Raw genomic sequence first — 14,512 nt, 5'->3', positions numbered from 1 at the left:
ACAAGCCTAGCCATGTTAATCCCAAGTATCTTCTTTTTTGGGTAGTTTGCAGAGTAAAATTATGAACAGTGGGTCTGTGATCAACACAGGATACTCCTGCCCATGAGGGACATGGATGTGGTGCTACCCCAAAGTTGGATTTACAGTCTCCATTCAATTATCTAGGTTGTGTTTGCATAAGGTCAGTGAGGAGCTCTGTTTTATGTGACTAGGGAGTCTGTTCCAGAGAAGGGGCAGTCTGTGGGAGACCCAAGTCTCTCCTGCATGAGCTGTTAATGTCACAAGCTAGATTGAAATCCCTAGAGTGATTCTTGATCAATTTGACTTGTGGATGTGCAACATTTCCATTGGGGCAGGGTTGAAGATTGCCCTATAGGCCAGGCACAAGTCACTTCTCGGCCGCTTTTAAGACACGTAGTAAAGTAACAAGGTTTTCAGTCTGTCCACATAAGTAAGTCGTGGTTTGGAGTCCCTGTATTTTCTTAGTGAGAAACCTCTGAGGGCCCCAGCTGCTGCAGGTATCTTGTCTACTGGTGGAGGTGGACTCGCCAATTTTGACAGTGTCGTTGAGCCAATTGGCTACCCATCTAGTAATGTAAGGGTTAATCCCTGTTTTTAATTTCACCCAAGTCTTTGGGTTTCTAATACTATGATGGGAATGGACCCATTCCTAAATCCAAGTACAATTAAAGTTCATGAAAGTAGTAGTATCTTTAACTAGGAGTGCTCTTCGCAGAACTCGCACTGTGGCTAGTACGGACTCCTACAATTCGTATGGAGTTACATATATCCTATATCTAAGTACTATTGTAAACCCTTTAAGACCCATTGCTGCTGCTCCTACTACTACTGGAACTGTCGGAGTATCCTTCCACATTGCCCTCTTTTCTGCCTGCAAATCTTGGTATTTTATGACTTTTTTGTTTCTCTGTACGTAAGGCACTGTAGTCTTGGGTGTAGCAATTTCGTTGATCAGTGCTACTTGTCTTTTCACGGACCAGTGTATCTGGTTTTCTCATCTGTCTTTTGAACTGTTGGTAATGTGTGACCCCATGTGATGTAGACTTCATCATTTTCTATGATGGTTTGTGGCTCGTATTTCCAGTGTTTTTCAGCCACTTCAATAACATAATGTTTGCACAATCTGCAGTGCAACAGTCTTGACACACTAATATGCCTTTCAGTATACAATCCTCCTGCCATTAGTATATCACAACCAGCCACAAGATGTGCGACTGTTTACAGTTCTGTTTTGCAGAACCTACGTTTCTTTGCTTCTCCCACTTGTTCAATACACTTTGTAGCTTCATAGGTGTGTATTAGGCTAATGGCCCTGGAGCCTTTACAAGCCTAGCCCAAAGCATTTCCTGGCATTGTGCCGTCTGACGTTTTTCCAGTGCCCCTGTCAAGCAGGACCATTAGTGATCCCGGGGCGAATTTTAATTTTTAATTTATGGGCTGAATGGTAGTCCCAGAATGCAACAATAATAGTGTGTGGCCTCCCTGAAGAGGATCGGTGAGATGCCTTGCTTGACATGTATGGGAAGTCTGTTCTAGGGCATGGGCAGTCTCTGGGTTAAGAACCTGTCCCTCCAGCATGTGTCAAGTCCTAAGATCCTCTTAGTGGGGTATTTTTGTTGCCTTTCCAGTTGTTGTAGAGACATATATCTGTAGATGCCACACAGAGGACCCAAGATATTCTGCAACTTTCACAGCATGGGTTCCATCAGTGAGCCAGTTTGCAAACCCATCTTGTGATGTAGGGGTTTATGCCTAGTTTGGTGAGTATCTATGATCCTGATATCGAAGGCCTTGGCCAGGTCTAGGTATGCTGTCTAAACTACCAAGCCTTCATCACCAACTCTGATGACAGACTCGTCTACCAGCTTGAGCAGGCATGATCTACCTTTCACAAATGCAAACTGTGTGGGGTCTAGAGTTTGGAGATTCCCAATGTTCCTATTTATAAGGTCCATGATGATGCGCTCCATAGCCTTGCACGCCAGACTTGTCAGGCTAATGGGGCAGTAGTTCCCAAGGTCTGCAGTCGCTCCCCCTTTGTGAAGTGGGATGACCGTAGCAGTGCGCTAGTCAGTAGGGACAAAACCTGAAGTGAGGCTGTGATTGAACAGAGTACCCAGGTGTGGTGCCTGTTCGCTTTGTAATTCATGTAGAACACAGCCAGGGATATGATCAGGTCCCATGGAAGCTGCATTCTTGGCCTTAAGCAGTGCAGTTTTAACCTGTGCAGCAGTAATATTGGGTACTTGACATTCCTCTGGTATTATGATTGGCCCTTTAGGGGTTGAAAGGGAGGTGGCTTGCACTGAACCTGCTGTCCAGTTTATTGGCGATGTCTGCTCTTTATAGGAGTTACCATTGTGCTGTAGTAATATTGGGTACTTGCCCTTCCTCTGGTATTCAAATTGTCCCTTTAGGGGGTGAAAGGGAGGAGGTTTTGCACTGAACCTGTCGGCCATCATATTGGCCATGTCTGCTCGGTATAGGAGTTACCATTTTGCTGTAGTTCGGCACATATCCGAATATTGCCATGTAGATTCTTGACATAACTATAGAAGGCTGTGTGGTTGTCTTTGGTAGAGGATTTGATGAGGGATCTGTTTTTTGCTGAGGCTAACAAGGGAGTTTTTCCAGTCTTGGTATTTCACCTTTTTCCGCAACAGTTTCTTCCTTCTGTTGTAGAGTTTGTTTATGGTAGGGGACCCACCAGATTGGCTTCCTTATTTAGAAGGAGAACATTTTTATTTGGTATGGCCCATTCCATGCATTTGTGTACATGTTCGTACAGTGCATAGGTGTATGATTCTGAGGTCCTGCACCCATTTTCTGTTTGAATAGGTGTAGTGAAGTTAGCCACTTTAGAAGGCCAAAGTTTGCTTTTGGAGAAGATTTTTAGAGTAGTTACCTTTATGGAGGGTGTGGGTAGGATGGGGATATCTTTGGTGACTAGCTTGTGGTTGCTTCAGACTGTAATACTGATGACCTTCTTGGTTTGTTTGACAGGTTTGGACTTATTCATGGAATTGTCAAAACCAAAAAGTATCAAAAGTTTGTTGGATGAACTTGATAAATTGAATGAGGTTTTAGTTAACGATTTATTGTTTGATGTTAACACTGCTAATTATAAAAATATATTTTTGATAAGGTTGAAAAAAGTGACTACAAATTTAGAAAGGAAAAGTAAGAGATGACTTAGATTATTCAAGAAATGAAGTATACTTTTCACCGAAGTTGTGTTTTTTTTTTTTTTTCTAACGCTAATGAAGGAAATAATGTTGTTCCTTCTAGGGATACAAGGGGAAGAGTGATGATTAATGACTTGGTGGGGGAATGTGCTCAAAATTATATTGACAGTGACCTGTTCAGACCCCCATAATGACGATTATGTCACCAATTATCCCCTTTAAGAAGAGCTGAACAAATTGAGAATAGGAACAGACAAAGGGCATTTTTAGGTTTTCAAACCCCCCCCCCCCCCGAGCAAAACAGGGGTGGACACAATTACACCTGCAGGTGATAGTGATCACTGATGGTCACAATGACATCCATGTTGAAGGTTAATTGTGTGTCATTTGGAGGTTGCAGTATTTTTAACTACACAGGTTATGAAATTGATCACACTTTCCTTTTCCACTTTTAACAAAGGTTTTAAATTTGTTCCTAGTTTTAAGTTGGACGCAGTTGATGCTATTACGGAGCTTAGGTTATATTCAAGGAGGTTAAATTTAAAAAGTTTTTTTATAATGGGTAGAGTCATTTCCCAGGAGCAAAGTCTGAGGAAAAAGAGTATTTTTAATCCCCCTCTGCACCCTATTGTGCAAGCTTTGAAAAAGCTTGCGAATGTGATATCCATGGTGAATTCAGTGCAATTCATAATAAGAATAAGCATTTTAGTTTTAATAAGGAAGAACAAAAATTGATGGTCAGACTTTCAGAATTATGAAGCCTGACAAGGGAGGGGGAGTAGTTTTATTTAACACTGATTAACCAACTGACTGGATTTTTTTCTGATACTGATTAAATACCAAGTAGCCTCTCGTAAGTAGGCCGTGTATAGCTCATGGGAAGAATCGGGTTTTTTTTTTTTTTTTTTTTTTTAGATCCGAACACCCTACAAACCCCTATGGCCTTTGGGATTCCAAAGGTACACTTTGGAACAACCACCTTTCAGGGTCATTATTTCTGCAAGATACAGTAGTACCTATCCACTTAGTACATTCATTGACTGAATATTAAAAAATTCAGTCAAGGAAGTGAATTACCTTCTTACAGATTCTTGAGATTTTTTGTCAAAGTTCAAGAACGACTGGTACACTGATAGTGGAGTACTCAGTACTGTGGATGTGGATGACCTGTTCATGTTGATTCCACATAGAGAAGGTTTAGATTTATTTCTGGAGGCTATTAGGAATTTAACAACTTTAAAGAATACCCTGATAAATTTCATTATGACCACCATGGAAATAATTCTCGCAAACAATTTCTTCTTGTTTTGAGGGTGAACACTACAAACAGGGACCGGGTGTGGCTATGGGGGCCACATATGCCCCTATATATGCCAACCTTGTCCTTTATGTTTGGGAAAAGAAACATTTTCACCAGTGTCTTTTTAAGGAAGATTGGTTTTCATATTTTCGTTACTTGGATGATATTTTTAAGCACGATCAGACAAGGGCAGAGGAATTTGTCAATTACATTAATAGCATCTCCCCTTTTCTTAAGTTTACTTCACAACATTCAGTGTTTAAAAATTATTTGGATGTTTTTATTACAAAGAACAAAGGAAGGGAAAGTTTTAAATCAACCATCTTTAGAAAGATTACTTTTTCTAATAATTTAGATGTTTGTAGCAATCCATTTCTTCACAAGAAGAACATTTTTGTAAAGGTCAGTTGATCAGAGTAGCAAGAATGTGCTCCAGTTTGGAGACTTTCTTGAAAGAAGTTGGTTTTATCACCATTATGTTTAAGAATGGAGGATATCCAAAAAAACTACTTCAGGACATTGCTCAGTGTGATGGATCTTTGGGGTGTTAAATATAAACCCCTTTTGGCCAGTGGTGTAAACACTAGTTCCAACAACATTCCCCATGGTGCTAGATTCAATTTAAGTATGATCATTCCTTATGGTGACTGAGAAAAGATTCTAAAGAATATTAAGGAAAATTGGAACATCTTTAAGGGAAATATAGATATATTTAACTTCTGGGACGGAGTCCCCAATTTGTGTACAAGCAGGAAAAAACATTAAATTTTATACCGAGTACAACATCCCACAAAGGCCCATTGAGACAAAGGGAACATTCAGATGTGGAGCATGTAAACAGTGTGCATTTATTCTAGATGGTGACCATGTACAAGTGGGAGGTAGAACTAGGCCAGTAAAACTAAAGAAAAGGGAATTGTAGTACTAAAGGTCTTGTTTGTCAGTTCTGTAATTGTTACTACGTGGGTAAAACAGAGCATTCAAACTGAGACTTTATTAACCGTTATATGCTATTTCCAGATGCAATAGCAAGAATGTCCTGTATAAACACACACTTTCATGTCAAGGTTTCACTAATTTCAAGTTTGGTATCTTGGAAGTTGTACCCACCAGTCCCAGGGGTGGGTGGTGGAAATTTAAAATTGGGTTTTAGTTATACTTGATAATTAGACTTAATGCTACCATGGCTCCAGGTCTTGATTGTTTCTCTCTTACCAGTATTGAAAAACAAAGCTTTGAAATTATGAATTCCTTAAGGTTTTAGTTCTACACACAATTTTTAATTGTTTGTTTAATTACAATTTACTTTCTGTAATTGTATTACTTGGTAGATTAGGGAGTGTTCTGTATATTTAATGGTGACTTTTTCTCCCCTTATTCAGTTCTGATGATGTCCCAGAGCATAGATGAAGGCTGATGATGTCCCAGAGCATAGATGAAGGGATGAAAGCGCTAAGCTCTTTGTTTCAATAAATTTTAAGTTTTACGGATCTATCACACTGTGTGTAGCTTATTGTGAAGTAACGTACGAGCACTTTCTTATTTTTATTGAGTACGGTGTTCAAGTGCTTGGTCTGAACTTTTTTTTTTTAGTAGTCTGCAGGACGCTAAAACGACTGTTGGGCTACCCATATTTTGATCCTGATCAGCATGAGGTTGTTCCAAGAGTTTTCTGTACTTGCAACTATTTATGCATTTTCCACATTTCTTGCCTTCTCATATGTCCTTCACCTTATTATATTCTTTTATTCTATGGTACATTCAGTTGCTGCCTGACTTTTTACTTATTTCCATTCCCACTTGGCACCAATATGCTTCTGCTAAACTAAGCAGGGAAGTCCTCTTAGACTTGTTATCCTCCTGTTTCAAAAGTTTCTCTACGTTTGGGTCTTATGAGGTCAGCAGATAGGTATGTAGTCCCAAACTGATGATTAATTGGTGCTGCAGCTTTTCTGCTTTAAAGATTATCGAGGTCAAATTGCATTGTATCTGAAAAAGTTTTGACTGCTTGCAGATGTGCTTTCAGTTCATCATCTGAACTGTGCAGTTTTAAATGTACAAAAAGAAGTCATTTATGACCTACAACTTAACGGGTTAAGGGCAAGAAAGAACAGTAGTTGTGGTGTGTCACCCTGGAATATTAACCTTTTTGAATTTTTATCCCTGAAATAATAATTTGTCCTTTATTATGGTTATTGTAATGTAATTGATCAGTGTAGGGTGTATCTTTTTCTTTTTTATACATTTTTAAGCAACTTTTTTTTCCATGAATGTGGGATACTGTACTAATTTTTTGTATCCTCATCCTATACTTGTATTCTTCCCCTTTTTACAGTTCTCCATTATGAGTTAAATGATCCTTATGATTTTTCTTTTATTACCATCTTGTTCTATTGCCATGATTAAGTTTTCTTCTAAATGGCTAAACTCTGTCAGCATCAATTCCACTGTACAGTTTTTACATAATCAGGAGGCAAGTTATTGGCCTATAGTTTTTAGGATAGCTTGCCGGTTCACTCTTTAAATAGGAGTATTGTTTTTCCTGTTAACCAGGTTGGTATCTGTCTGGGGTGCACGTTATAAATAGTTTTTACTCATGACTAAATCGTTGTGTAAAGATGTTAATACTTTTATCAATAAGTTAGGTACTGCATCTGGGCCTGGGTTAACTTTTTGTTGGTCTGTCTGGCCGTTACTGCATCCTATTCCTTATCAGTGCATTTGAACTTCTTGTCCTTTTTTACTTCTGTCCGTTTAGCAGCTCTTATGTTCCACAGGATCTTCATAGATATTTAGGTTCATAGGTTCATACTAGGCTATCTGCCCTGGGGCAATTATAAGCCTAACCCGATTCTGTATGGCTTACGCCACCCCTTGATTTGAGTATACTGTGCCCTTTTTAAGGTTTAGTTTACTGTGCCTCTGTCTAATAGTGACACAGGAGTAATCCCTGGGACAAACCTACGATCCCCCATCCACTTATCGAGATTCTTCTTGAAGAGATCCAGTGAGGTGCTCTGCCTCACATGAACTGGAATTCTATTCCAGAGCGAAGGGAGCCTCTGGGTTATGAACCTGTCCCTCCAGCAAGTTCTATTTTTTTCTGTGCTCACATAAGATGATGCATGGATTCACCTGATAAGGAACCTTTTGTGGGAATTCCAACTGGTGTATATATCCAGTTTGGTACATGCTGAAGGAGGCATAATTGATGAGTCTGATAAAGGCAAAGTAAAGTGGCATTATGACTACTTGGACATGGATGCCATGCTTTTGTTTATACATTAGGATGATTTTCTTACCAACTTGGCCACATGTTGGTCAAAGGCCAGATCGCGTGCTCCATATATTCCCAGATCCCCAACTACCTGATCAACTCCTAGGGGTGTCTTATCGATGCAGTAATTGACTTGTGTGGCCGTTTTCCCAAAAGGCACTATAATGTATTTCTTGGCATTGAGTTTTAATCCTGTTTGTATCTCCTAAAATATGCTGAGCCCTTCTTGGATATCATTCATTTTTAAATTTCATTGATCAAATTTTTAGTCTCCTTAGGAGTTCACATAACCTTGATCTGTTTCTTGTCGAGCCTGGTCTGGACCCCACTGTACACCTTCTTCTAGTTCTGGTACTATAGTCCTTTGCTGTATCCTGCAACATGAGTAGCACTGTCTTTGTTCTTAGAGCACTGGAGGAATTCTGGATTTTGAATGTTTACTGATATATTCCGCGGTGGTAAAGTGGTAGTGTTGTTACCTCACAGCAAGATGTTCTCCCATTTGATTCTCTGCTTGCCTTGGGGGAGTGCCTTCTGTGTGGAATCTGCATGTCCTCCCCCTGGTTGAGTAGCGTTCGAAAGACATGCGTGCGTAAATGGGCGTGCCTTCGTTGCAGGTTTGGCATCAAGCTGGCACCTCGGCGTTTCGTAAAAAAAAAGTCTACTGCCAATCATTAGCAGACCGGAGTTCCGCTCTTTCTGGGATAAAGTCGAAAGACAAACAGTTTATTTTAAGCCCTTTTGGCATCCCTCACCACCCTCCCCTCCAAAACTCGCCTGTTAAGTGTGTGTGTCAGACTCTTGGTTACAGATTACATGGCCCCTTATCCCCACCCCAGATTACAGCAGGTGAATGTATGCTTCACCAAATGTTTCTGGGCTCTTGAACAGGAGTAACTGGCAGCACACAACTGGTGTATATCTACACAGTTCTGAAAGTAAATCAGCAATTTCAGATCCTGTTAGTGGGCACCTCTTGATCAGCTTGATATTTCTGGGTAAAGGTGCTTCTGCATTTTATCTGCAGAAGCTGCATTTATTTTATTTTATTGTACTGTTTTTCCGTGATACGTGTAGGTGTGGTCCTATGTTCTTGATAAGAGAGTGTGAGTTTAATTCCCATCTTTTTTTTTTTTTTTTTTTTTTTGCATGTTTGGTACCTTTCAAACCAATTCATTTTGTTCGGAGTTCTCTTAATTGCATGACCATTTTGTGGTCAGTAACATAAATATAGTAGCTTTGTGTACTACATTTTTTTTATAAATGGATTGTTTTGATGGAATGTAGTAAGATTTTTAAACGTAAGATAACTTCTTTCTACATGATTATGGGGTTTGTAATGTATGTAAAATCTAAAATGTGTTTAGGGACAGGTGTTTGTAAATTAAATTTAAACCTGTTTCTAGGACTGCATTCTCACATGTTAACCATACTTTCCTTCTGGTTTGTCTGGATGAGATGTGCTGTTTGGTTAAGTCTGTAAATATTTTACTGGGAGAAAGGTGTCTGAAGAAATGTCCTAAATATCTGAATTTTGTTTTCCAGAGTTTACTCCTACTTATGCAGAGCAGTAAGAAATTTTGCACGAGATCATGGAAATATTCCTCCAAACAAGGAGTTTTATTTGGCAATACAAGAACTTCCTACCAGGCACAAGTAAGTAGTCCAGAATTCTGCAACTGGAGTATTTCACAGCAAACAATGGCCAGAACTTTGAGTAATATTGTGTAGTTTGGTTATGAGAGGTTGCAAGTTTTACTTAAACTGCTGCACAGTGAGGAAAATGGAAGTACAACTTTATTCTGGGATTAATCTTATTCCTAAATTTGATAATTGCTGTGATGTACATAATAAAGGGTCGAAGGTGTAAAAGGAATGAGGGATGCATATAATCCTTGGTGAGCTTTAGATAAATCTGTGCGGGTGGTATCGTAATGTTTGTAAAACAAGGCATTCAGCTAAAGTACTAATCAGGAACCAGAGCAGCTGTTTCTTAGTCGGTTATTTTTAGTAGACAGGGTAAAATGAATAGGTTCATACTAGGCTATCTGACCTAGGGCATTTATAAGCCTAGCCAGAGTGCGTTTGGCTTTCGCCACCCATTTTAAATTAATTTTGATATGCCCTTTTTTGAGGTTAGTATACTGTGCCTCTGTCTAACAGTGACACAGAAGTGATACCTGGGGTAAACCTACAATCTCCCATCCACTCAAGATTCCTCTTGAAGAGAGTCAATGAGGGACTCCGCCTAACCTGGACTGGGATTTTATTCCAGAGTGAAGGGAGCCTCTGGGTTATGAATCTGTCCCTCCAGCATGTCCTATTTATTTCAGTGCTGAGGTTCAAGTCTCTCGAGCGTGTAGCTCGATGGGATTTGGATTTTCTGAGGTGCAGCATGTCCATTAATTCCGAGTTGGACATGGCTTTATACGTCGGGCACAGATCGCCTCTGAGCAGGCGGTATGCCACTGAGTAGAGCTGGAGTTTCTTTAACCGGGCAGCATATGGCATCTGTTTGAGCCCTTTGATCCTCTTGGTGAGATACTTTTAGGGTCTTTCCAGTTGCTGCAGGTGTCTGGTAAGGTACATCCCAAAAGGGGCACTGTACTCAATTATGGGCCTGATGAGGGATGAGTAAAGAGGCACGATGACCTCTCCTGATCTAGATGTGAATCCCTTCATGATTAGGTGGGCTATATAAAATGTTTTTCTAACCACTTTGGCCACGTGGTTGTCAAATGAGAGATTGCTGTCAACTTTGGTCCCTAATTACTACTTTTGAACTTAATGGATTACCACCTATGTGGTAATTTGTGGGCACTTTGTTTTTGCCAAAGGGGATGACTATACACTTTTTGGCGTTTAGCTTGAGGCCATGGCTCTGGCACCAGTTGTCTGTTTCTATGAGGCCCTTTTGGAGGATGCTTGTGTCTGCTGGAGAGTCTATTATGGCGCCCAGTTTGCAGTCATCTGCGAACTTGGTCAGCCGCATTCCTTCCGTGTTGGCCTGTACCTCTGAGAAATATATACCGAACAAGAGAGGTCCCAGGACTGAGCCTTGTGGGACGCCACTTGTAACTGGCTTAGAGTATGACATGGCTCCAGCAATTCTAACCATGTGGTTTCTGTCCTTGAGCCAGTTTGCAACCCATCTAGTGACATAGGGGTTTATATTTAAGCTGGTGAGCTTATCTATAATGCCCGAGTGGGGTATTGTATTGAAGGCTTTTGCGAGGTCCAGGTAGGCTGTGTGGACCACCTCCCCCTAGTCAATGGCCTTGGTGACTGTTTCAAAGAAATCGACCAGGTTTAAGAGGCAGGATCTGCCCTTAAAGCCGAACTGGGTAGGATCCCAGTGTCTGTAGGTCCCCAATATCTTCATTTATGAGGTCCATGATGATCCTTTCCATAGCTTTGCAGACCAAGCTAGTCAGGCTTATGGGGCGATGGTTTCCAGGATCTGTTGAGGCACCACCTTTGTGGAGAGGGACCACTGTTGCTGTACGCCACTCTTTGAGTACATATCCTGTAGTAAGGCTGAGATTGAACAGTAGTTTTATGTTTGGGTTTAGCTCTTCTTGGAGTTCATGTAGGACGCAGCCCGGTACACCGTCTGGTCCCATTGATGATGATGTGTTTTTTGCTTTGGAGAGGGCGGCTCTTACCTGAGCATCTGAGATGTCAGGGGGGCAGCACTCTGCTGGGGTAGATATTTGCCCTTTTGGTGGAGGGGGGGGGGAGTTTGCGCTGAACCTGTCAGCTAGGATTTTGGCAATGTCTATGGGTTTGATGTATTTTTTTGTTATTGTGGACTAATTCTGAGCATATGTGGGAATTCCCACCCAGGTTCCTAACATAACTAAAGAAAGCCTTGTGATTATCCTTAGTGTCCTGTGCAGTTTTTCTCTCGAAGCTGGCCTTAGACGATTTTATGAGTGCCCGTAGTTTTTTGCTAATACTGATCAGAGATTCCTTCCCTTTTTGGGATTTTGCTCTATCATGTAGTAGCTTCCTCCTTCTATTGTATAGTTTGTTTATGGCTGGGGTCCACCAGACAGGACGTCTGCCTTTGGAGGATTGGGTCTTGGTTTTATTTGGGATTGCATGATCCATGCATTCCTGAAGGTGTTCATAGAATGCGTTTATAAAGGATTTTGCGGTCTGGGCCGTATTTTCTACAGGCTCGGGGTACTTTGAAGGATTCTACCTCGGTTTTGAGGAGTGTGAAATTTGCTTTAGAGAAGTTTTTCACTGTGGTTTTCTGGGCAGGGGGTGGGGTCAGGATGTGAATATCCAGTGAGATTAGTTTATGGTCTGATCTTACCAGTGAGGGATACACTTCTAGTCTGGAGCATAGAGTCCCCATGTTGGTGATGATTAGGTCCAGTATGTTTTCCCCTCTTGTGGGAGTGGTAACAAGTTCCATAGCATTTGAGTTTATAAATTCTAGGAACCTTTGGGCTAGGGTGTTGGAGCTTATAGTAATGCTCCCAGTCTGTTTGGGTAGTTTAAGTCGCCCAATATAACGGTGTTTGGAAAATATGAAGGTCTCTTCAGTGTTCTCAGGAAGGCCGAGTGGGGTTCCTGGGTTTGGGAGGGTGGTCTGTAGCAGGCTATAAACTGGTGGGCAGTTTTACCCACTGTTAGTTGCACATGGATAGTCTCTGATGCTTTGTGCTGTGCCACCAACCTGGAGGTGTGGGTATATTTGACGAATATTGATACTCCCCCTCCTTTTGTGGATTGTCCAAGTTTTGGGGCCGAAAAGCATGGTATGAGATATAACCTGGTACTGCTGGGGTGCTCTCGGGAGCCTTGAACCAGGTTTCTGTTACTGCACAGATATCTATGTTGTCCATGCTAAGGAGAGTTTCGAGTTCGTGCATCTTGAGGTTTAGACTTCTGGCGTTTAGTAGCATTACTCTTAGTTTCTTATCCCTTGTGATACCTATGGAGGTGGGTTTGTCTTTTGAGCCTTGCCTAAAAAAGGCACTATGGGGGAAGCAGGAGTGTTTGCCAATATCCGAAAGCCCAGGGGTGACATGTGCAAGCCGTCCCTAGCGAAGCATTGTGGCTTGTCGAGCATGTCATCCCAGGCTGACAGGCATTGGATCCCCTTTGAATGACACCAATACTTAAGCCAATTGTTGAAATTGATCATCTTGTCTTCATATTGTGGCATCATTCTTGGTGAGGGTAAGATGCTACTCGAGGTCAGGGTCATACCGGCCTGGGCTACATGCTCAGAGAGCTACTCTGTCTCTTTTTCATGTAGTCCAGGGAGGTACGTCTCGGTTCATTCACACCAGCATGGACAATGACAGAGTCATATTTGTACTTACCTTGGAGTGACCTGAGTGCTTGTGTTATGTGGCGGATCCTAGCGCCCGACAGGCAGCTCACAGTGACCTTCTTGTTCAGCCTGGTGAGTGGGACGTCAGTGTGCCTGACGATAGTCACCTATTACAAGTGTATCGGTTGTGTTGTTTAGCCTTAAGGGCTGTGACTGTTCGGCACACTGGCTTTGTGAGCTATGTGTTGTACGTGTTTTGTTTTGGGGTAGCGGTTGTTTGGGTGTTTGCTTTGGAGGTCTCTGCTGTTTAGGCAGATTTTTTAGAGCCTCAGAGTATGTTTTTGTGTGTTTGGTTTGCTGTCGTGGTAGGTCTATGTGAGACTGGAATTGCAGTGAGTGTGGTTTCCTTCTCCTCCTGACTGGTTATGCCAGTACTAATTTGAGAGAGCTTAGCCTCAAGTTTGGCTATATGGTTGCATCTCTCACATGTGTTGGAATTTGTTGGGAGGAGGAGAGGGTTGTCTGTGTACATGAGGCAGTTGTAACATTGCCTCAAGATTCCCGGATTCACCAGCTGGACCGGAGAGGAGATTGACAACTGACCTTTGGACATGCTAGAATAGTATTGGGAATTCCTTTATAATTGAAAAAAAGGGCCAATGGGGAACAAGGTACTCAAGGGGAGTTTGAGGGTGTAGTGCTTTTAATTTTTTAGTGCTGACTTGTATAATTGCTTTAGTGAGCAAGTGCCAGGTAACTTAAATGCAATGTGTTACAGGTAACTTAAATGCAAAAACAACAAACAGTAACTTTCTTTCAAGTGAAACAAGGAAATAAGTACAGTAAGCAATGCAGATATCACTAGGGATCCACAGAAGCTCTGAAAAGCTGCGTTTTTAGGTGGAATTAGAGTTTCAGGGAAATAACAAGCAAACAACAAGCATACAAACAAAGCTAGATTCAGCAGGCCTGGATCTAGTCTATGCTACAGCAAACAAGGTGTACCAATTTCAGTAAGAAGCAGTTCCAATATGCAGGCACTATAAGCCTTTAACCAGAAATTCCCAGCTCAGAAGGGCAGAGCCCAGCCTCTCCTCCCACAAGAGTGCAGACCACAAACCCTCTTAATGTAAAATAACTGGCCTGAAGCCCAAGTGCTTAAACCAGAATTAATACACTTTTAGAATAACCGACACTGAGCCCTCAATCAGCAGTTCCCAACTTAGAAGGATGTAAGCTACCTGTTTTGCCATTACAGTGCAGACCACAAACCTTCTTAATGTAAAACAACTGGTTTGAAGCCCAAGTGCTTAAACTAAAAGGCTTAGAATGAGTTAAGCAGTAATAAATACAATGGAGTACTATTAAGATGACGCAAAAGCAAAATAAAGTAGGAAGAAACACACATACAGTAAAATCAGATACATTTTTTTTTT

General features: G+C 41.3%; 1 protein-coding gene across 1 annotated transcript in view; it reads left to right on the top strand.

The window, feature by feature from the left end:
* The window catches only part of MCM6 (minichromosome maintenance complex component 6), a gene marked incomplete in the record, with an annotated part of 261,103 nt that overhangs the window by 26,558 nt on the left and 220,033 nt on the right, over positions 1-14,512 (top strand). The window contains 1 exon segment of the mRNA XM_044074961.1: positions 9,329-9,439. Within this exon segment, the coding sequence (XP_043930896.1) occupies positions 9,329-9,439 (111 nt within the window).

This window comes from Protopterus annectens, chromosome 6.part0, assembly GCF_019279795.1.
Source record: "Protopterus annectens isolate FY-2018-M chromosome 6.part0, PAN1.0, whole genome shotgun sequence".
Classification (NCBI taxonomy): domain Eukaryota; kingdom Metazoa; phylum Chordata; order Ceratodontiformes; family Protopteridae; genus Protopterus; species Protopterus annectens.
The sequence above is the reverse complement of the archived record's forward strand: the minus strand, read 5'-3'. Positions and strand labels throughout refer to the sequence as shown.